The sequence below is a fragment of the Mustela lutreola genome, chromosome 1 (assembly GCF_030435805.1).
Source record: "Mustela lutreola isolate mMusLut2 chromosome 1, mMusLut2.pri, whole genome shotgun sequence".
NCBI classification, from domain to species: domain Eukaryota; kingdom Metazoa; phylum Chordata; class Mammalia; order Carnivora; family Mustelidae; genus Mustela; species Mustela lutreola.
Window position 1 is genome coordinate 269560251 of NC_081290.1, and position 22252 is coordinate 269582502.

A 22252-nucleotide genomic window follows, 5' to 3' on the forward strand; every position below is an offset into this window, starting at 1 on the left:
ATCCTTGTATTATTGGTTTATAATAGCTCTCTTCTCCTTCTTGCCTATTCTAAGGAGCATGGATATCTTGAGGGCCCTTAGTTGGTGAGCAATGTTGAACCGGGATATATGCATTTGGAGCTCCACTGCAGGTGAAGACTTTGGCTAGAGGGAGATGTTGAGAGAGAGAGAGGAGTGGTGGGATTTCATTGAATTGGACAGACAGCCTCAGTTAAGGGGATCAAATTCAATTAAAACAAAATGTGCCTGCTCAACTTACATGACTGAATTCTGCTAGACAGCTGACAGTTTATAAAAAACAGTATCAGCCTTAGGGGTTATACTCAATCTGATAAGATGGTGGAAAAAGAGTAGGGGGTTGGGCAGGGAGAGATAAGGTTCTCGAGCTACATATTAGAAAATTACTACATTATCTTCAAGATCTGTTGTTGATCCTTAAAATTATTACCTTTAAATTCCTGCCTTTTAAAAAGGTCTCAAGTTTCAAATCAGGAGTCCCTACTGGCTAAGAAAAATTTCAGGTGTTTTATACAAGTCCATGCCAGAAAAGGAAACCAAAACTCTTGGTGGATGGAAGAGTAAGTGTGAAGCACTCTTTTGCATTACACAGTTTCTCATGCTTACCTTGGGGAACTCTGCGGAGGTAGTTTTCTTATCTTTACCAGGATCACATACTTTTGTGTTCCTTCACACCCCACCTCTACCCCCCGCCTCCGAAAATGTAAATTAAAAAAAGAGTAAAACAAAAAGTCTCTACTGTCCTTTAAGGTCCAGTTAAACATGGAGTCCCTTCCTTAAACTGCTTATTCATCAAGCTGGGTTCCCTCTATTTTGCATTCGTCTTACAGCTCTTATGCCGCTGTGTATTATAGTTTTTTGAGTCCATGAAGTTATTCGCCTTGAACTCCAAAACCTTGGGAGCAATGCTCAGAACGAGAGGGAGGGTTTAGAAGCTCCATAATAAGTGCATGTAAACGGGAGAAGATGCTCCGGGAAGGAGACATAGAAAGGGGAAAGGGGAGATGCAAGCTTTTATTCGGAAAAGTTTATGGGAACAGTGACAGCATATTTAACAATGATATAGATGTGTCTAATACAGAGGGGAAAATAAAACTACGACTCCGCGCCCACCTTTTACTATACCATCTTCCCATTCACAACCGGCTTCTCAGACCCCATTCCCTCCTAAATGCAGAGCTCTAACGAGGCTGGGTCTCCCTGGCCAATCGGAGTGCACTCTTCCGCAGTCGTGAGGACCGCTGCAGCCAATGAGAGACGTGGGCGATTTGGTGGGGTGAGACAAGCCGCCCTCTGGTGGAACCCTGGGGGCGTGGTGACGCGTTTGGGCGGGACTGAGGTTTGATTGGCAGGGGAGAGATCTGCCGGCTCCGAACAGAGACCAGGCCCGGTGTGCGCGAGGGGGAGGACATGGGCGGGGTAGCGAAACTGGAGTCAGCCAATAGCTGACGCACTACTCACAGAGGGACCGCTAGATCACCAATGGCGGCACGGATATGGCGCCGTGGGCGGGGTTTAGGCCAAAAGAGGCGCAGGAGCGGCGCCTGTTAGTGTCGTCCTCACCGTCACGGCGGGCGTCTCTTCCTGGATTCATTCATTGGTTTTTCCATTCACGAAGGTAGTAAGGCCTAGTTGAAAGCCATGGAGAGCGCTCTTCCTGCCGCCGGCTTCTTGTACTGGGTCGGCGCAGGCACCGTGGCCTACGTGGCCCTGCGCATCTCGTACTCGCTCTTCACGGCCCTTCGGGTCTGGGGTTTGAGTCACCAGGCAGGGGTCGGACCGAGGCTCGGAGAATGGGCAGGTGAGTGCAGTCCAGCGCCGCCGGTCTCCTCGCTCCTGCGGCGGCTCGCGCGGCTTCCGGCCGGGGTCTGGCCGGTGCTGCCCAAGTCCGGGCCCAGCGCCTGGCCTTCCGCTTTCCAGGTCCCCTCTCCCTCCTGAGGCTCCTGCGTCCCTTGGACCCGCCTGGCCCCTAGCCTTGGGGCCCCAAGCCCTGGCTTGCCTGGACTTGCGAGTTTTTAAATAGGAAAGACGTTGTTGGCCCAACTCCGCGAATCTCACATGCCACTTGGTGGGTGCGGGGACAATTTGCTTGAACCCGCAGGGGCTGGTGTCCTTTAAGCCATTTCGGGTGCTTGGCCGGGAGTCAGTCACCTTGCAGCCTCCTCAGTCACACTCTGCCTTAACCTAGGTTCGCCCCGTATTGAGTGTTTTTAAAATAAAGGTTTTCGCTTGATTGGAATAGTGGTCCCCTGCTAAGGATGAAAGGCATTCTGTTGACTTTTGGGGGGGAGGGCGAGGATGATGGGAGAGGACATAGAATTTCCGAAGTCTTTCTGCTTTTTAGAAACTTGGCTCTCTCCTGTTACTTGGATTCGGCCGAGTTCATTTCAAGATATACAAGGTCTTTGTTTTGGTTTGTTTTTAAATTCTCCTTAAACTTTTCTGGAGGCCTGATGGGTAACGTAATTATTGCTTCTGCAGAACGGTAACTCTCCGCGTAGCAATCAGAAATACTTTTGGCAGAAGGACGCTTATAGGAAAAAGTATTCCCCCAAAGAGTGAGCTAAGCCTGTGGATCTTGTTTCATTTTGTTGGAGGATTTGAGAAAGGTCAGTTTGGAGAAGTTGGGAGAATTACCTGCAGGGAAGTTTTGTGCTTGCTTTTTTTCTTTTTTGTTGCTTTTCTTTACTTTTCGTTTCTTTTTCTTTTCTTTCTTTCTCTCTCTTTTTTTTTTTTTTTTTAACCAAGGGGTGTGCTGTGATCGTTCTCTGTGATTATTTATTCTGCTATTTCATGATTGAATGTACACTTCACCAAGCATTTCAGTGAATTTTGGGATGGTTAGGGGTTGCTTTCAGACTAGGTTCAACTAAGGTACATAAATAATGGGACTCTGTATTCTTTATTCACTCAAAATCATTTAAAGAACTTAGTAGGAAAAACACAAGAAATTAACTTTTGGGGACAGCAGTGTGAAGAGAGCACATCTCAAGTAGGAAGGGATATGTAAGAACTCTGTGATGTGAAGCAACTGTTCACATTATAATGCTTGTTTTTATTTTTATTTTTTAAAAGATTTTATTTATTTATTTGACAGATAGAGATCACAAGTAGGCAAAGAGGCAGGCAGAGAGAGAGAGAGAGGAGGAAGCAGCCCCCCACCCCAGCAGAGAGTCTGATGTGGGGCTGATCCCAGGATCGGGGGAACATGATCCAAGCCAAAGGCAGAGGCTTTAACCAACTGAGCCACCCAGGTGCGCCCAATACTTATTTTTAAAAATCACTTGGTGTTTTCTGATATTACTTAAAAAACAAGTGAAGTGCTCAACTTGATTGTAATAAAGTTTATGATTTCACAACTGACTTGCCCAAATTCTTGATTGTCACATCTGGAAAACTTGCTAATGAACTTTTGAGATAGTTGCACAAGATTCTGGTGCATTACGAAATCCTTTAGCAAGATGAAGTATTGTGATTTGTAAGCAAAGAGTCATGTTAGTAACTTTTAGAAAACTGAAATAGACTGTAGACTAATAACTCAAATGGTCCAAATCACTATTGAAAAGATTTGTCCCAGAGGAGGGATCCTTGCTAAATTGAAAGAAATGTTTAAAAGATTTAGAAATGAAATTTGAACCAGATTTCCAGGCGGCAAAGAATAAAGGATCCACGAACACTGGGAAGTCATAAAGTGACATTGTGATTGTTGAGTTCCGTCTACCCTGGATTGTTAGAAAAATCTCTTTTTTAAGTACTTAAGCAGAAGTAATGATCAAGTTGTTATTTGTAACATGACATATATGTGGTAGCCTGAATCTTAAAATATTTCCTTTACTTTTCCAAATTCAGGGAATCTTTGAAAAACAAAATTAAGAGTACTTCATCTTAAACAGCTTCTTTGTTGGAGGGATGAACTGAAATAATTTGACAAAGCAGCAGCGATGATACTTGAATAATTAGGGCTAAATGTGATTAAAATTAGGTAAATGATTTGTTCAATCGAAGTTAGGATTATTAGAATTAATTTTTGTGTATAAATAGCACTAGTAAGTTTTCTGCCCCATAAAATTGGTATCTTCATTCTGTGCAGTCTTCTTTGAATAAATGGTGGTAGCCGGCAGTTTTAGGGAGACATTTTTTACTCTCTACTACTAACATTTAACATCTTCCTCTCCATAACCAATTAAATGTTTTAAGTATAATATAGTAATGTGCATTGAATTGATAATATTTTTATTGTTATTCTTAAGTCTCTTCATGTGAGTATGTTTAATTTCTCCTCAGATTTTAGAATCTGAAAGGGAGGGAGTGTGATTCCCCATTTTTTTCCTATTCCCACAGTAACTAGTGTATTGATCAGATTTAAGTGCTTCTAAATTTAAAAACAAAAGCTTGGAAAAATAAATAAGTTATGGGACATAATGTACAATATGGCAACTGTAGTTGATAATACTTTACTGCAAATTTGCAAGTTGCCAAGAGATGAAATCTTAAAAATTCTCATCACAAGGGGTGTCTGGCTGGCTTGGTTGATGGAGCATGTGACCCTTGATCTTGGGGTCATGAGTTCAGGCCCCACACTGGGCAGGAAAAAATTCACAAGAAAAAAATTCTGTAAATATATATGGTGATGGGTATTACTTAGAGTTACTTTGGTGATCATTTCACAATATATACAACTATCAAATCGTTATGTTGTACACCTGAAACTAGTATAATGTTGTATGTCATTATTATCTCAACAAACAAAACCCTCAAAGCTTGTCAAAACATGAAAACAGGTATGCTTTGTAGTCAATAAAAATATTTCAGACCACATATTCCTTAATCTAGTTAGGGTTTTAAGACCATAAATTACTTGACGCATACTCTAGTTTATCTCCTTCTTGTAATCCAGAGTTAAGTCATCTCTTCCCTAATTCTCTCCAGTACCATTCCCACTCAAGTGAGTTACACCGATTTCATCAGGTCCCTAGCAGATGGGTTTTGCCAGTTTTGCCTGACATCCTGTCATCGTTAGGGGATACTTCCCCTAACGAACAAAGAGCTCCTATGGAACTGGAGCTTTACTTGCTTGAAGGTCACTGTAGCAAGTAATCAGAAGAAGAGTGCTAACAAAAGTGGTCAGTTTGTACTCAATAAAGGGGAGAACAGTCATTACTGTGGAACAATAAAGAATGTAATCTGTAGGCTTTGATTTGAGCATAGATAAATTTTGCATTTATTTGAGCAGTTTCCATCATTGCAATTCATCCAAAATGATTGATACTGAACTACTGTGGAGGTGACAGATGGAAAGGCAAGGTAAGTAGACTTCTAAAGCCAAGATATTTTATAACTTTAAAGCCAGGACAGCACTCTGAGCTCTTATTTTTAGATTTTAAAGGAGGGGATATTGCTCCAGGTGGCAAAGAATAAAGGATCCACGAAGCAGTTGGATTTAAAAAATAGCCTTGTTGAGATAGAATGTATACACCATATAATTTACCCATTTAAAATATACAGTTTACGGGGTACCTGGGTGGCTCAGATGGTTAAGTGACTTCCTTCAGCTCAGGTCATGATCTCCAGGTTCTGGGATGGAGCCCCATGTTCTGCTCCCAGCTCAGCAGAGAGTCGGCTTCTCCCTCTTCCTCTCTCTTCTTCCCCTGCTGTGCTCTCTCTGACTCTCTCTGTCTCTCTCTCACGTGAATAAGTAAAATCTTAAAAAAAAAAAAATTGTACAGTTCCAAGATTTTTATTATACTCACAGGGTTGTGCAACCATTGTAGTCTAATTTTGGAACATTTTCATCTTTCTTAAAACAAGCCCTGTACCCATTAGCTGTCACTCCCCAACCCCCACACCCTCAATCCCTAGTCAACCACTAATCTACTTTTGGTCTATATGTATACATTATATATATGCCTATTCTGAGTATTTCCTATATATGGGATCTTATAATGTGAAGTATTTTATGACTGGCTTTCATTGAGCACAATGTTCCCAAGGTTTCCCCACGTTGTAACATGTTTTAGTGCTTCATTTCTCTTTATTGCTGAATAGTATTCCATTCTGTGGAGTGAGTGTAGATTTTGTAAAGGGTCTTTACCTCTGCATTTTGCTCTCTGCACATCTGTATTTGCAGCTCCCTGAGATTTTTCAGCTTTGGATGCTGATGGAACTCATTTGGCCCTGTAGTATTCCAAGACAATGAACACTTAGAAAGGTCATAGGATGGTGGTGGGGTTCTTTTGTAGAAAAGCCATCCATCAAAATGGCTTTGCTTAGCCAAGCTCCAAGAATCAAAGGATTCTCAGAATCGAGTGTGGCGCATCATTTCTGTTTTTACTTCGGATAACTCCACAAGATTGGTCTAGGTCTCCAGTGGCTAAGGGCTGCTTGAGTAACCAGGGGCCATTGGCAATAGGTCCCTTTCTTTCACTGGGCTTTGAGGAATCACATGATTTGAGGAATTATTTATGAAATGTTAATAATTTAAATTGGCAAGCCCAGAAGTCATATGAAGAACTGCCGTTTATTGAATGCTTGAAGTATTCTAGGCACTTGACAGATATTATCTTTAATCAGTCTTTGAGCGCTGACTTATTATCCCCATTGTGTAGAAGAAGAAATAGAGGCTTAGGGTAAATGACTTCCTTTGTCTGTGGTTTCTCAGCTAGTGAGTTGAAAGATGAGGATTTGAAGCCAAGTTGTCCATTTTGCAATATGCATGTCTTATATGTTGGTGATTGGTTTATAGACTGCATGGGTACTTGGGGGCGGATTCCTTTATATCTTAGGAACATACTGCTTTATTTTATTTTTTATTTTTTAAGCTTTTATTTTTTTAATTTTTAAATTAAAAAAAAAACGATTTTATTTATTTATTTGACCAGCAGAGATCACAAGTAGGCAGAGAGGAACGCAGAGAGAGAGGGAAGCAGGCTCCCTGCTGAGCAGAGAGCTGAATGCGGGGCTCGATTCCAGAATCTCGGATCATGACCTGAGCTGAAGGCAGAGGCTTAACGCACTGAGACACCCAGGCATCCCTTTAAATTATTTTTTAAAAAATTTATTTACTTGAGAGAGAGAGAGCATCAGAGAGAGAGAGCACAAGCCAGGGGAGGGGCAGAGGGAGAGGGAGAAGTAGGCTTCCCACTGAGCAGGGAGCCCTACCAGGCCCATCCCAGGACCCTGAGATCATGACCTGAGCCAAGTCAGATGTTTAAGCTTTTATTTTTCTGTAACCTCTACCCCCAACATGGAGCTTGAACTCAAAACCCTGAGATCAAGAGTCATGTGCTCTACCAGACAAGCCAGCCAGGTACCCCTGGAACATTCAGCTTTTTAATCGAAGGCACACTTTCAAATTTGCGCATGCTTGATGCTTCCAGAAGCATCGTGGATTGGTAGCACATGTTTGAATCTAGTAGCTCGGGATTGGTCTGAGAGAGCCGCCCTGCGGGAGCAGTGACTGAAGGGAAAGGCGGAGGCTGGACATGGGAGGGCTCTCTGGAAATAGGGCCTGAGTGACTAGAGCCAGGAAGGGGTGGGCATGATGTAAACTGAGAGTGGAGTGGGGGGAAGGAGCCAGGAAGCAGGGCTGTTTAATCTGCCCCAAGAACAGGGAAGACAATAGAAGGGATTTTAATCAGAAGGGTGATGCAATTGAGTTGCAACTTTAAATAGAATTCTTTGTTTCTCTGATCTTCCCCAGGTCGTTGCATGACCTCAGAGACGGACCAGTGCAAGTTATTCAGATAATCTCAATCAAAATTGCCTTTAAAAACGCCAAACAACCCCAAATGCAAATTCATACTGTAGAGTATGGGAGGCCACTTTTGTGTTATTGTCTTTCAGAGACCATTTCTCCCTGGGGGGGAAAAATCTAATCCCTGCGATGTGGGAGGTTGTACTCTTACCAGGGACTGGGTGATAGGGTTGTTGCATGAACCCTGAAACTGGGTTACTGCATGAAACCATGGTGTGGTAGTTGAGAAGCCTGCCCCAAAGCCCGGATCAGAGGGAACACTTTGTTTTATTTACACACTTTGTCTAGCAAAACAAGGGGTTTGCCCCGTCTCAGAGGGGCAGTTCCAGGGAGACTATCCAGTTCCTGTAAAGTTATCTTTAGCACCTTTAAGTGAAGTTATTTTCTATTTAAATGATGAAGCCAGTGGGGTAAAGGAAGAAAGGCTACCAAATTTAAGATTTAGAACAATTACCTTTTCTCAAGAGTGTTGAATTACATCAGTTAACAATAGTGATAATGGCTTTGGCTTTGGAGTCAGCCACAAGGGTGAGCTTTGCTATTGGAGAAAATGTTTGTCGTTGGGCAAAGATAGTTAACCTCTGAGAATAACTTTCTTCCTCTATCAAATGGGGCTTATACTTTTCAGGAGCATTGTGGCAACGAAAAGAGGTGTAAATAAGGCTCTAGTGTAGTCTTTTGTGTGTTTTATGGGTACTGAGTAAATATTTAAGGACTTTTTTTGTTTGTATACATTACTCTTATTTGATGAAGAGGAATTGTTGAAACTAAGAATAATGTACGTCACTCAGCTGATAAACTATTAGAAATTTGAAGTTATGAACATATCAAGTAAGAGGTAATTAGTGTTACTTGAAGATTTCTTGCTTTTGTGAGAAGATTGATGAAATGCTTCCCTGAAATATGGCTCCCCTTAGTGAACCTAAGATATGAAGGTTTAGGAAAATTTGGTTATGTGTAACTTTTCAATTAAATTTGTAAAAACCTTGGAATTATCTTTGACTCTTCTCTCACCCTCTATACAGTCTATTAGGAAATCCCATTGTCTCTAACTTCAGAATATTCAGAATCCAGTCCCTTCTGCACTGGTGTAAGCCACTGAAATCTCTTGGCTTGATATAATGGCAAGATTAAAGTTTCAGCAAAACCTTGCTAATTGGTAAGGTTGAGTGAATGAATGAAAAAAAAATTCTAGGATCTGTTGACCAAAATATAGTTTGGTTATTTTGAAAGCCTGATAAAATATGCCCACGCCTTCTAAACCTTTAGACTTTTTGAATTGTTGGAGACATTGAACCAAATTTCCTGGAAAATCTCTTGGGTGGGAAAGCCATTGACTGGTAAATGTATGTAGCCAATAACTTCTAGAAAGTTAACTGTAGAGCGCTGGATATGTAGTTTATTTGCCTCATGGAAAGAAATGAATACAACAGTTGGTTGATGATTTTTACAAAACTTTAGTCAGTCATTTTTGTGAGAAACTTAAGAAAATTGAAATGTCGGGGTGCCTGGGTGGCTCAGTCGGTTAATAGTCTGTCTGCCTTTGGCTCAGGTCATGATCCCAGAACCCTGGGATCGAGCCCCACATTGGGCTCCCTGTCAGTGGGAAGCCTGCTTCTCCCTCTCCACTCCCCCTGCTTGTATTCCCTCTCTTGATGTATCTCTCTCCCTCTGTCAAATAAATAAATAAAATCTTCAAAAAAAAAAAAAAAAGAAGAAGAAGAAGAAGAAAATTGTAATGTCATTAGGAAGCAGAAAAGAACAGTGATGGAGTAATGAAACCAGAAGAGCTTTGGGTGACCTCTTCAGTTGAACTATTTGGGAAATACGCTGCAAGATCATGCATCCAGTTAGAGAATGGCCAGGTAAGGCGGGTCAGTGGGAAAGCCAGAAAATGGTGGATGCCTCTGTGGTAGACTGAGTAAAAGCAGTGGTGGGAGTGTTGAGCATCAGGTTCTGACGTAAAGGAGAAGAGACATGTCAGGGCGATCAGTGGTAACACTGAGGATGCCGGCAGAACTGGACGTGGTTATGTACCACTGCAGCTGGTATGGGATAAAAACAGTCCTCCCTTCTAGAAGAACTGACATGCACTTCTAGCCATGGAGGGTACCGTTAATGCCATGTTCTCGGTACACCCCTTCGCAGACATTAAGACTTTTTCATTGTATACAGTGAATTTTTTCATTGTATACAGGGACCTTTTTCATTGTATACAGTGGTATGAACTAAGTGAGTTGATCTAGTATCTCTTACCTACTGTCTCAGCTGTGCTTATCCCCCCCAACTATGGATTATGTTGATGACACTGAATTGCCAGGGAAATAGTGTATTGTTTTAGTATGTGCTCCTCAAGGTGGCCAGGAAAGGCTACAGTATCTTTTAGAAGTTTAAATGCCAGTTTTAGTGCTCCCTTAACATTTCTAGTATGTAGAAAACTCATTTTCCAGATTGGTTTTACTGTAATGACTAGCATTAACTGCGCACGACCAAGCTAACTCCAGTAGAAATATTGCCAAGCTTGCTTTAATGATAGCTGAACCTCCCGACTTGTCACATAAACAGAGCTGATACAGTAAACAAGCTTTCCTAATCTTGCACATTCAGTCTAATAATTTTGCCAGGGAACAGGGAGCTGCTGCTTATCTGTGTTTTCCAATACCTCTCATTGCCTGTCATGTGAAAGGAGGTGATGATCTCTTTATAGATAATGTGAAAAAAAAACAAGCAAACAAACCACAGTTGGTTAGACAATGGTGTTCACACACTCTGAATTAGAGGAGGCTGAATTAATGAAGTTTTACTGTAATGATGACATATTAATATGCAAAGTGATTTTGCAAGCATTCTCAAATGATTTCCACAACGACCTGTGAAGCAGGTTAGGGTTGGGTTTGTTCTTTCTTTTTTTTTTTTTTTTTAAAGATTTTTTTATTTATTTCTCAGAGACAGAGGGAGAGAGAGTGAGCAAGCACAGGCAGGCAGAGAGGCAGGCAGAGGCAGAGGGAGAAGCAGGCTCTCTGCCGAGGAACCTGATGTGGGACTCGATCCCAGGACCCTGGGATCATGACCTGAGCCGAAGGCAGCTGCTTAACTAACTGAGCCACCCAGGCATCTCGGGTTTGTTCTTTCTATGTAACATGCCTGCACCAGAGGGAGACAGTGGCTGGCGGAAGGGTTACAGCCAGTGCCAGAAGAAATCGAATCCAGGTTTTTGGACTCCAAGCTCCACGTTCTTTCTACTTTCCTGCCAAAGTTCCTGGTAATGATTTTTAAGGCCGTTTGGAATACCCATACAAGAGCTTCTAAACTGGAGGTTTCCTCAAATGTTGCCTGGAACTAAAAGGTCTATTTATGCTGTGGCAATATCCAAACTCACATGGTTCATAAAAATAACTGGATGTGCTTGTTAAAAACACAGAGTCTAAGGCTTCGCCATAGACCTACTAAATCAAAATCTCTAAGAAAAGAATGTGGGCAAGTGTATTTTTAGCAAATAAGATGATTCTTAAGATCACACTTTTTGGGAAACACCGGACTATGGTCAAGATAGCCCTAGAAGAAGACAGGGGACTAACATGTGCAGACTTTCTAGCTGGGTGTCTTTTCTTGGTTGCAGGGCTTGATTTATAATAGTGTTAAAACTCCCAGTGATTTCTGTACTAAATATTATAATTTTGACAGTGAAATAGAGATTCTATTTTAGGCTAGTTCTGTGTTTCCATATTTGAAATAGATTGGGGGAAAGAAAACCCCAACCACTTGGAACTTAAGTGTGTTGCTGTAGAATAAGAACTGTAGGCAGCACATCCAGTATTTCCCAGGCTTTACTAATTGGAGATTGGGGTGACAGTAGGGGTCTCAATAAGAGTGATATTTTAGTAGATGCAAATAATAGAAGCTTTACTTTAAGTAAGACCATAGAAGGAATGCTGAAGACTTTGGAAGCTTAAGTAAGAAGAATTGAATATTTTCTTATTTTCTGTTTGTGATACTATTTTTTTGGTGGCTTTTTTTTTTTTTTTTTTTTTAGTTTAGTTTATTACATTTAGCAGAAAGGAAGCTTTAAATCTGATTCCCTTCTTTATAGGTGGATTTTAAAAAATTATTTTTTTTGTGAAATTAATGTAAGTGATACATACTGGTGATTCTTTTTTGGGGGGAGATTTTATTTATTTATTTGAAAGAGAGAGAGTATGTGAGCATGAGCAGGGGAGGGGCAGAAGGAGAGAGAAGCAGACTCTCCGCCAATCAGGGAGCCCAGTGCGGGCTCCTTCCATCCTGAAACCAGGACTCTGGGCTTATGACGTGAGCGAAAAGCAAATGTTTAATGGATGGAGCCACCCAGGTGCCCCTGTACTGATGATTCTTACAGGCCAAGAAACTAGAGAAAATGTTCTAATTATTTTTTTGTTTTTTAAAAAATGTTAAGTCTTCCAAATGATGAAGAAAGAAAATGGTCCTAGGTTTAATCAGAAGAAATTTTCCTTTTAGTTGGCTGTATGCCATACTCAGTACTGAGTATAGGAATATAGTAGTGAGTAAGAAAGCCATAGTCTCTGTCTCCATTGTTCTAGCAGAGGACACAGATCTTTATATAAGCAGCTCTGGAAAGTGTAATATGACCAGCTTTGGGGACACTGACCTGGTTCAGGGGCTTAGAGAAAGTTTTCTAGAAGAAATAACATTTAATCCAAAGTATGGAAGAAAAGGAGGAGAGGGAAGAAGATGATAATGTTAATAATGGTAATAAGCTGTAATATTTATAAAAAAGCTAACCATGTACCAGATACTTTTCTAAATACCTCAGTGAATTTACTTAATTCTCACATAATCCAATAAGGTAGGTCTTATTAATTTCCCCTTTTTACTCAAAGAAAGCTGAGTTAATAGAGAAGGCAAATGGTTTGATCAAAGTCATATAGCTAGTAAGTGGAGGAGGACCTCGGATTTGAACTCTGTCTCCTGAGCTTCCTGCTAACCACTGCAAATTACACTGATGAGTTAAAGATGCGCAGATAAGGGGAGTTGGAGGACAGGGGAGTACTTTGAGTAGAGGGACTGAACATTCAGGAACTTTGGGCTGAGAGTCCTGGAGGAGAGAAGCAAGATGTTAAGGCAGAGAAGTAGGGGTGAGGGAGTGTGGGCGGGTGGTCATAAAGGGCCTTGAGGCTCTGATGAGAGGTTTATTTATCCTAAGGGCAATGGGAAGTCACTGAAAGATTTTAAGCAGTTGAGGGTCATGATCAAATTTATATTTTGGACAACCAAGACATTGGAGAATGGATGTGAAGAGAGCAACTCAGGAGAAAGGAGATCAGAGGAGGGTGGTGGCGGTGGCTGCCGTGGGAAGCCAGGCATTGGAAGATGGTGGCTTGGGTCAAGATCATGAGGGCAGGCACTGAGGAAGGGAGTCAGAGGAGAGAGAAGAGGTTCAAGTTGCAAACCTTTGTCATAAATAGGTCATGGGGATGAAAGAGATCACAAAGTCAAGAAGGACGGTGGATTGTCTGGACTCTGGGCAGATGATGACACTTGTCACGGCCGTTGGAAACACAAAGGGAAGGAGCAGGCTCGGGGAGGGAAATAATGAGGTTGATCTCCGATAGGTTCTGTGTGGATGTCAGTCAGCCTTTCAAGAGATTAGCACCAGACTGAGTCTACTGTTCCAAGTTCTTTACCAAAGGCCTTTGGTTCAGCAGTCGTTTATAGTTGTCATAAAGTATATGTTATAGGAAAGTTTGGAGCCTCAGCATGTAATATTTTAGGAAAGGGACAGTAGTATTTTTGAATGGCTTGAATGGAGTGTATCCCATGTAGCACTTTGTGCCTTAGTTCAGTCACTCTTTGCTGTTTCCTTTTAGGCAGAAAAGCAGGGAAGTATGGTGGAAAGTAAAGAACTTACCAGAAGACCTGAGTTCATATTCCATGTTCTCACTTTGACACTTATTAGCTGTGAAGTCTTTGGTCAGCCACACTGTTTATTTCATCTTTCAAATATGTCTAAAGATACCCATTTCATCTTCAGAGATGTAAGAGACTGAATCCTCTTTGTAAAATACAAAGCATTTTACACTCATTAGACATTGGGCCTTTTTTTCCCTTTCCATTTTCAGTTAGAAATCTAGAAATAGAATTGCCCCAGGAGTTGATTAAATTGTTTATGTGAGGTTTAATTTGCTTCAGAGATTTATTTTGAGATCTGTTATAACTTTGTCGTGATCAACACCTGAGTCTTCTCTGATGTGATTATCTAATATATGTCAATTTTAGAATGTACCTAAAATAATAAAAATTTTTTTTACAACTTTGTGAATGTAACCTGGGTTTCTGTATTAAAAGTGAAGCTAATTTAACCACAAATTGTGTTAGTTTTAAAGAAGTGCCTTAAACTTCAACTTTATTCTTAATATATACCAAAGCTATGGTTAGGTATAATGGATTAACGATATCGTTAAAATATTGGCAGCAAAATGTTATTTCAACTGTAATATAATTGGATGACTTTCAAACTTGACATAACTGTTTGAAGTCCCATTATTGTATTACAAGCATTATTATAAAAGGTGATTATAAGTTCCCATCATTTCTTATTCAGTACCTCACTGTTCCTGTCTCAGGCTTAAAGATATTTAGAGTTCTTTCTTTAGTGAAAGATTTTCTATTGTTCTCATCTTGGTTTCAGCTAGATTCTTATGATTTATAAGGTTGATGACAAAGCAGTACCTTTTAGATCTCTATAGCAAAGGTATTATCTTGGAAATGAGGGGATATTTTTTAGAATGTACTTGAAATCTAATTTTTTAAAATTTAGCAAAGTTGAGGACTATATGTAAAACCCAAATCTTTTAATAATATTTGCTTCAAAGTACATTACTTCTTTGGAATTCACGAGTTAATTTTTTTTTCTGGGGGGGGGGCAATTTATTTGTTACTATTACTGCAACTGGAAACGTGTTTTTCTCTCCTTTTGCATTCCTGTATTTGGGTTGTCCCAGAAGCAAATATTAAAGGACACGGACTCAGGGGCTGTCAGTTTATTTGGAAGGTGATCCTAAGAAACACCAGGAGGGAGTGAAGCAGGGAAGGGAACACAGCCAGTACAGGGGGCATTATCAAGCACATTGGTCAACTAAAACTTGATCCCACTGCAGAACTCTAGAGCTAGTGCAGGGCACACATTGCAGAGTTATCTAACCTGCAGGTCCGGGAAGCTCAGATAATTATATACCAAGAGCCATTAGGCATTGGTGAGGGCTGTTGGTGGGAAGGAACATTAATTTGATAGAATTTCTGTCTGCCATGCACTTGGGTGTTGCTGGCTTTAGCCACCAAAATCCTTGGGGAAAGCCATGCATTTGAAATGTGCGCTCCAGTGGTATTGCCAGAGCGGAGGGTGGGGCACCAGCTTAGCTGTATTTCCAGTCTCAGTACTTGTGCACGGTCTCTTTTTCTTTCAACAAAACAAAATAAGCCCACGGGGGAAAAAAAAATGGAACTAAGTTCTGGCAAAAAGTAAAGAAATCTAGTAGATTTGAGGCAGTTGGGAGGGTGGTGGTAGAGGTTCTACCACATCTCAGGGTTGATGTATTGACCTATATTCAGTATTTTAACATTAGAAAAATACAGGTGACTGATTCAATATTGAATGATTAAATAATTAAATAATAATTATATAAATAAATAATAAATAATGAAACCTTATGAGTTTGTTTGTGTCATACTGTGAGTTAATCTCTTCCTCTTCATAATTTACTTCTGATCTACCAAATGGGAGGTGATTTCCATGATCAGTAGACAGTGAGTACAGCATTTGGGGAAGCTGGCAAATGTGGTTGGTTGCTTGTTGATGGAATCCCAATTTTGTGTGAGTACTGATGACCATGTACCTCAGGGGAGGTTGGCTCACTCCTCAGTCCCAGGGGCCCAGTCTTGGGTAGTTTAAGCTTATCTTGGTGATTCTTTTTCCCTTGCTGGAGGTTGGTTTAGGAATGGGCATGTATCACAGTTCCTGGCCATGAGACGGGAGAGGTGATCTGCCAGAGGAAGGGCTTCTTCTTCTTCTTCTTCTTTTTTTTTTTAAAGATTTTATTTATTTATTTGACAGACAGAGATCACAAGTAGGCAGAGAAGCAGGTAGAGAGAGAGAGAGGAGGAAGCAGGCTCTCTGCTGAGCAGAGATCCTGATGTGGGGCTCGATCCCAGGACCCTGAGATCATGACCTGAGCTGAAGACAGAGGCTTAACCCACTGAGCCACCCAGGTGCCCCAGAGGGAGGGCTTCTGAGGAGCCTTTTCTCCTCAGTAAAAAGAGAGAAGGAAAAGTGTTAGGTGACAATGTGATGGCCTGCAGCCATCCTTGGGACTGGAGGGTACAAACTGGGGGAAGAACCAATACGCTGAGGACTGCAGAACAGAGAGATGGAAAGCACCTGGGACTTGATGCTGTCACATACTTCGGAATGTACTTACATTGGAGGTGCCTTATACTTCCTGTTATTAATATATTAATATTAATAAATCCCCCTCTTTTTTAAATTAACATATAATGTATTATTTGTTTCAGGGGAACAGGTCTGAGAATCATCATTCTTACACAATTTACAGCACTCATCATAGCATATCCCCTCCCAAATCCCTCCCACCCCCCTCCCCTCCGGCGTCCCTTAGTTTTGTTTCGCGTGATTAAGAGTCTCTCTCTCTCTTTTTTTAAAGATTTTATTTATTTATTTGACAGTCAGAGATCACAAGTAGGCAAAGAGGCAGGCAGAGAGAGGGGAAGGGAAGCAGGCTCCCTGCTCAGCAGGGAGCCTGCTGAGCAGGGAGCCCAAGGTGGGGCTTGATACCAGGACCCTGGGATCATGACCTGGGTCGAAGGCAGAGGCTTTAACCCACTGAGCCACCCAGGTGCCCCCCATGATTAAGAGTCTCTTATGGTTTATCTCCCTCCCTGGTCCTATCTTGTTTCATTTTCCCCTCCCTTCCCCCCATGTACCCCTACCCTGCCTCTCAGATTCCTCATATTAGAGAGATCATATGATAATTGTCTTTCTCTGATTGACTTATTTTGCCCAGCATAATACCCTCTAGTTTCATCTACGTCATTGCAAATGGCAAGATTTCGGGGTTTTGATGGCTGCATAGTATTCCATATTGTGTGTGTGTGTGTGTGTGTGTGGGTGTGTTGTGTATACATATACACAACACACCCACACACACCATATCTTCTTTATCCATTCATCTATTGGCTATTGTGGACATTGCTGCTAAACATTCGGGTGCACGTGCCCCTTTGGATCACTACATCTGTATCTTTGGGGTAAAAACCCAGTAGTGTGATCGCTGGGTCATAGGGTAGCTCTATTTTCAACTTTTTGAGGACCCTCCACACTGTTTTCCAGAATGGCTGCACCAGCTTGCATTCCCACCAATGCAAGGTGGGAGGAGGGTTCCCCTTTTTCTGCATCTTCACCAACACCTGTCATTTCCTAACTGGTTAATTTTAGCCATTCTGCCTGGTATGAGGTGGTATCTCACTGTGATTTTGAATAAATCCATTTTTTCTTTAAGCTATTTCTGTTACTTGCAGCAGAAAGCATCCCAGTCTATAGCTTCATTAGAAAAGGGGGGAAATTTCTTGTTCTGAATAACGATTTATAATTAAAATCCTGTAGATTTGGGTGAATGTAATTTGTTGCTGTTCATTTTCTTTTGAATATGGTTGACACTGTTGCTGTTCATTTGAAAACTGAAATGAATGAAAGGAGGCCAGCTTTGGTATGCGATCTGATTGCAGATCTCATTAAATAAAATTTCATTTCTGATTATGCTGGTTGTTGAATATTGGGCTTTTATTTTTATTTATTTATTTGTTGCAAAGATTTATTTATTTGAGAGAGTATGCGCAAAAGCTGGGGGAGGAGCAGAGGGTGAGAGAGAGAATCCTCAGGCAGTCTCCCTGCTGAGCGTGGAGCCTGATGAGGGGCTCCATCCTAGACGCCGAGATCATGACCTGAGCCAAAACCAAGAGTTGGACACTTAACCAACTGAGCCAGCCAGTCACCCTTGAGTGTTGGGCTTTTAAATTATTTAGTGCCTAGGTCTACAGTTTATAAATCCCAAGAGAATATGTGTATAAGGATTGTCTTATTGTCATTTTTGAGAACTGTTACCAAAGGATTTAGGAATATTGGGCATTCATTTAGCTTGAAGTAAATTTCTCAGTATGGTCTACTTTAAGTTAGTTTAAGTAACTCTTTATTTTTAGGGAGTACCTGGTAATCCAGGGACCTTGGCCCTGTATAGTTTGATGGAATTAGAAAAAGGTGAGGACTATGTATGAAGAGGTTGAAGGTGGTGTGGGCATGTATATGTGTGGGTCTGTGTCTGGTACAATCCTGAGTGCGTATTTCTCTCCAGTACATTCCAAAGCCAATAAGAAGTCAGTAGTGTTCATTATCTTGTTAAATTTTTAGCTCCACCATTTCCCCATATAAATATATTATTAAATAAAAACTTATGGAATCTGTTTCAATGATTCCTGGTTTGGGAAGATAATCAAGTGTAAAATTAGAGATTTAGTGTTACTTAAATTCCCTTAGTTTTAAAATCCAAATGATGGGGGAAATGTGCCATATGGGTCACTTGAAAGCTGGAGCCAAGATATATGGAACTTGGGGACATGTATTCTGCTTTGTGTACCATGTGGGGATATGGCCTTACTGATGCTGAGTTTGTTACAAGAACCAGGAGAGCCTGATGTGTGTTTATAATATATGATATATATAATAAATATACATATTTATTATATATAAAAATAATGTATAATAAAACAATATTGTTTTAAAGAGAATGTAGAGATTGTTTATCTTGAATACCAGTAATACAATGCCCAAGTTTTAAAGGACTATAGTGCAATAAGAAATCAAGCTTTTCAGGTCTGTCAGGATGGACTGGCTGTGTACTTGGCCATGTACTATCGAAGGAAGCTGTACTTCTTTGTGTGGTACTGTCCCTTCTGATAAGAAAGATTTGCCCTGTGAATGAAGGTGTGCAAGTGTGTGTATGTGCATTTTTTGTGCGTTCTTTTCCTGCCTTCCTCTTTTACATACGAAACACTCATTGGCCTTGGAGAGATGACTGTTCTTGTATTTAAGGAACAAGTCTTAATTAAGGTAAGGTACTGTTGATTAATAAAAGAACGTGATTCTTTGATAACAGACAGCTCTTTTGTTATGTTCTTATATTACTATCACTTCTCTCCCTTTTATTAACTGGTACGTCATACTGGGCATGTGACCTATATTGTGGATATATCATCAAGGATAAGATATCATCAATGAGATTGTATCCTCTATTCTTGAGCTTTTTCAATACTCCCATAATTATCCCTTCATGTATGGATTTTTTTTAATTTTAATTTTTTATAAACATATAATATATTTTTATCCCCAGGGGTACAAGTCTGTGAATCGCCAGGTTTACACACTTCACAGCACTCACCAAAGCACATACGCTCCCCAATGTCCATAATCCCACCCCCCTTCTCCCAACCACCCTCCCCCCAGCAACCCTCAGTTTGTTTTTTGAGATTAAGAGTCACTTATGGTTTGTCAAAAATATGGAACGCTTCACGAATTTGCGTGTCATCCTTGCGTGGGGCCATGCTAATCTTCTCTGTATCGTTCCAATTTTAGTATATGTGCTACTGAAGCGAGCACCATGTATGGATTTTTGATCCCCTTTTTTGTGTCAGAGACTTGGCAATGTGCTGGAGGTACAGCAGTGAACAACATGGGCAGAGTCTTGGCTCTCCTGAAGCTTGCATATGAGTAGGGAAAGAGGAACAATAAGCAAACAAATGAATATTTGGTAAGTCTGGTGATGAGATGCACCAAGAAGAAAAATGAAGCAAGGTAGATAATAGACGATAACTGAGGAGGTTGGAGGGAAGATTGTATTCTGCAAAGTTGCATAAGACCATTGGGCAAGATTTTCCCATTAGTTGACGTTTGAACTCAGATCTGAATGGAATTTTCTGTCTTCACTTCAACCGTACTGGCCTCTGTGTTGTTCCTTGTGCATCTACAGCACAGACTTTGTACTAACTTATCCTTCTGCCTAGAATACTCTTACAGGTAGTGATGATTTAAAAAAATAGGAAGAAGGATTGGGAATGATCAATTGTGTTATCAGGCATTTGGAATTCCTTCTCTTAGAATGGCAGAGGTGGGTCTGTCTGCTACTGGATTATGTTGAAGATCCTAGCTGGGACTTTTTTTTTTTTTTAAGTGAATCACTTTTATTTATTTATTTATTTGTTTGTTTATATATTTTTCACCATGAAAGTGGTTTTACTGTCAGTAGAGTTGAACATACAAAAAAAATTTCTCAGCTGGATGGGACCAGGCAGTCCCAGTTATAGACAATACCAGGAGTGAGGAAAAGTAAAGGACTCGCAAGAGGTCCACATCATCTAGAGCATCCAGGCCCCAGTACTATACAGTGGCCCATGGGTGTCCTCGGACTATCCTGTGAGATATGGAAGAGGTAAGACAGGAGGACAGTTGAGGGTCTCTGAAAGGGAGCTTGAAGAGGGCAAGAAAGCTTGGACATCTTAGCTCATCTCACCTGTTCAAAGGGAGTGAACAGAAATAATTTCTTATTTCTTTTAACAGAAAATAACAGAAATAAGTTGTTTAAAAATCCATGATATTTAGATGGTCTTTTTCGTTTCTTTTAAAGATTTATTTATTTGAGAGAGAGATTGCACATGTGTGGGTGTGGAGGGAGGGCAGAGGGAGAGAGAGAGAATCTCCAGCAGACCCCCTGCTGAGCGAGGAGCCTAACTAACCCTAGGATTATGACCCCAGTGGAAATGAAGAGTCAGATGCTTAACCAACTGAGCCACCCAGGTGCCCCTCAAAAATAATTTTTAAAACAACAAAAGACCGAAGTTTTATAAGTTCCTCTGAAAACTGTACATTTATTGACTTTATCTAGAAGTGCGGTGTTTACATATCTCTTTACTAATCTTTTTTTCTAAATATATTGAAACTATTTTGCACTGCACCCTTAGGATCGCTTAGGTTTATAAAGAAAAGGGAACTGCGAATGGATTGCCAACTAGCATCTCCTGTTGGCTTATCTCTAAAAGAATAATGCAAAAATAGAAAATAAAAACAAGTATTTTTGCCAAGTGTATGATTTATGTCATAGCAAAAGTGGTTTAACACCACATTTTCATGGAGATGCCTTGCATTTTCATGGAGCTGTCGAGACTAGTAGCTGTGTATACTCTTGTTGACGAGGACAATTTCCGTTTGCATTTATTCTTCAGGTTATTCTGGACCTAGAGTCATTCATTCATTTGCACTTTTTAAAAAAACGATTCTTTGCTTTCCATCTTCTTTTTTTTTATAGGTATGGGTGTTTAGAACAAAGGTTTTTGTTGTTGTCGGGTTTTGTTTGTTTGGTCTTAGCTGTTAGCTAATTAGTGGTTCTCTTTTATAATGGTTTTCAAGAGCAGGGATGAAATTCAGATACATTACTGAAAGATCCTTTCTGATAGCAGCTTAACCTCTTCTCACCATACAACACTTTTTCTGGAACTGTAGGACCAAATTAGGTTTCACCAAATTTTCTTTTAGCTAACTGTGCCCTCCAGTGGAGAAAACACAGGGCGGTCGAGTAGCCCAAGTGTAAAAGTAGCAGAGAGGAGAGGACATAATGTATCCAGGTAAGATCCGAGCTGCATAAGTATTTTCTACAAAAAGAGGTTGTTTTCACCCATTGCAAGCAAGAATATTATGCATGAGTACTCTGAGTTTGCTGAAGATTCAAAGAAGGATTTATTAGCGGTGTTTTGACATAATCGCCTTTCACCGAGTAGCTGATTCGGTGCGTTGCTGTGTTTTGTCCCCTCAGTGATGACGTATTCGGCAAGTCTAGTAAGAGTTGAGGGTAGGAAGTATTGGATTCGCTGCCCCTGCCCCAACCCTCCCCTCCCTCTCAACGAACTCAGTTGATGACTTTTTATTTTTTTTTAATTTTTGAAGACAAAAAAATACCCCCAATTAATTTAGTGAGTATAAACAAGAAACATTTTGCTGCAGCACCTGTGTATGACCACAGCACTCAGAAAATAGTGAATTGACCACCACTGTCCTCTTTTCTAACTAGAAAGGGCTGCTCTCTTGCGCCGTGACTCCTGGCCTGAATTTTGGTCACTTGGTTTCTGTGGGAATGATGACTGCCCATGCCTGAGCCCCCAAGAGCCCTGCAGTGGCTCATGCTTGCAACACCGGCTGGTACAGGAGCAGGGCCAGACTGGGCACCTGAACCAGACCCAGCGGGGGGGCTGAATTTTGCTGCATGATGATGTGCTCATTGTGCCTGCAGACTTCCTCCGTCTCTGCTAGGGGGAAGGAGGGAGAACCAGATAACTTAGTTGAAGCAGAAACAGAAAAGATTTGATAGTTTG

At 40.9% G+C, this 22252-nt stretch overlaps 1 protein-coding gene and 1 non-coding gene across 2 annotated transcripts in view; one reads left to right on the plus strand and one right to left on the minus strand.

Annotated features, from left to right (window-relative positions):
- The first annotated feature begins 1514 nt into the window (after positions 1-1514).
- HSD17B12 (hydroxysteroid 17-beta dehydrogenase 12) overlaps positions 1515-22252 on the plus strand; it is a 161110-nt gene continuing 140372 nt past the window's right edge. Inside the window, exon 1 of the mRNA XM_059140306.1 lies at positions 1515-1819. Coding sequence (XP_058996289.1) covers positions 1660-1819 — 160 coding nt within the window. The 5' untranslated portion in view covers positions 1515-1659. The remainder of the gene's footprint in view (positions 1820-22252) is intronic.
- On the minus strand, positions 19385-19490 carry LOC131822856 (U6 spliceosomal RNA). Its single transcript, XR_009350343.1, has one exon. It is a non-coding gene; the product is annotated as a U6 spliceosomal RNA (small nuclear RNA).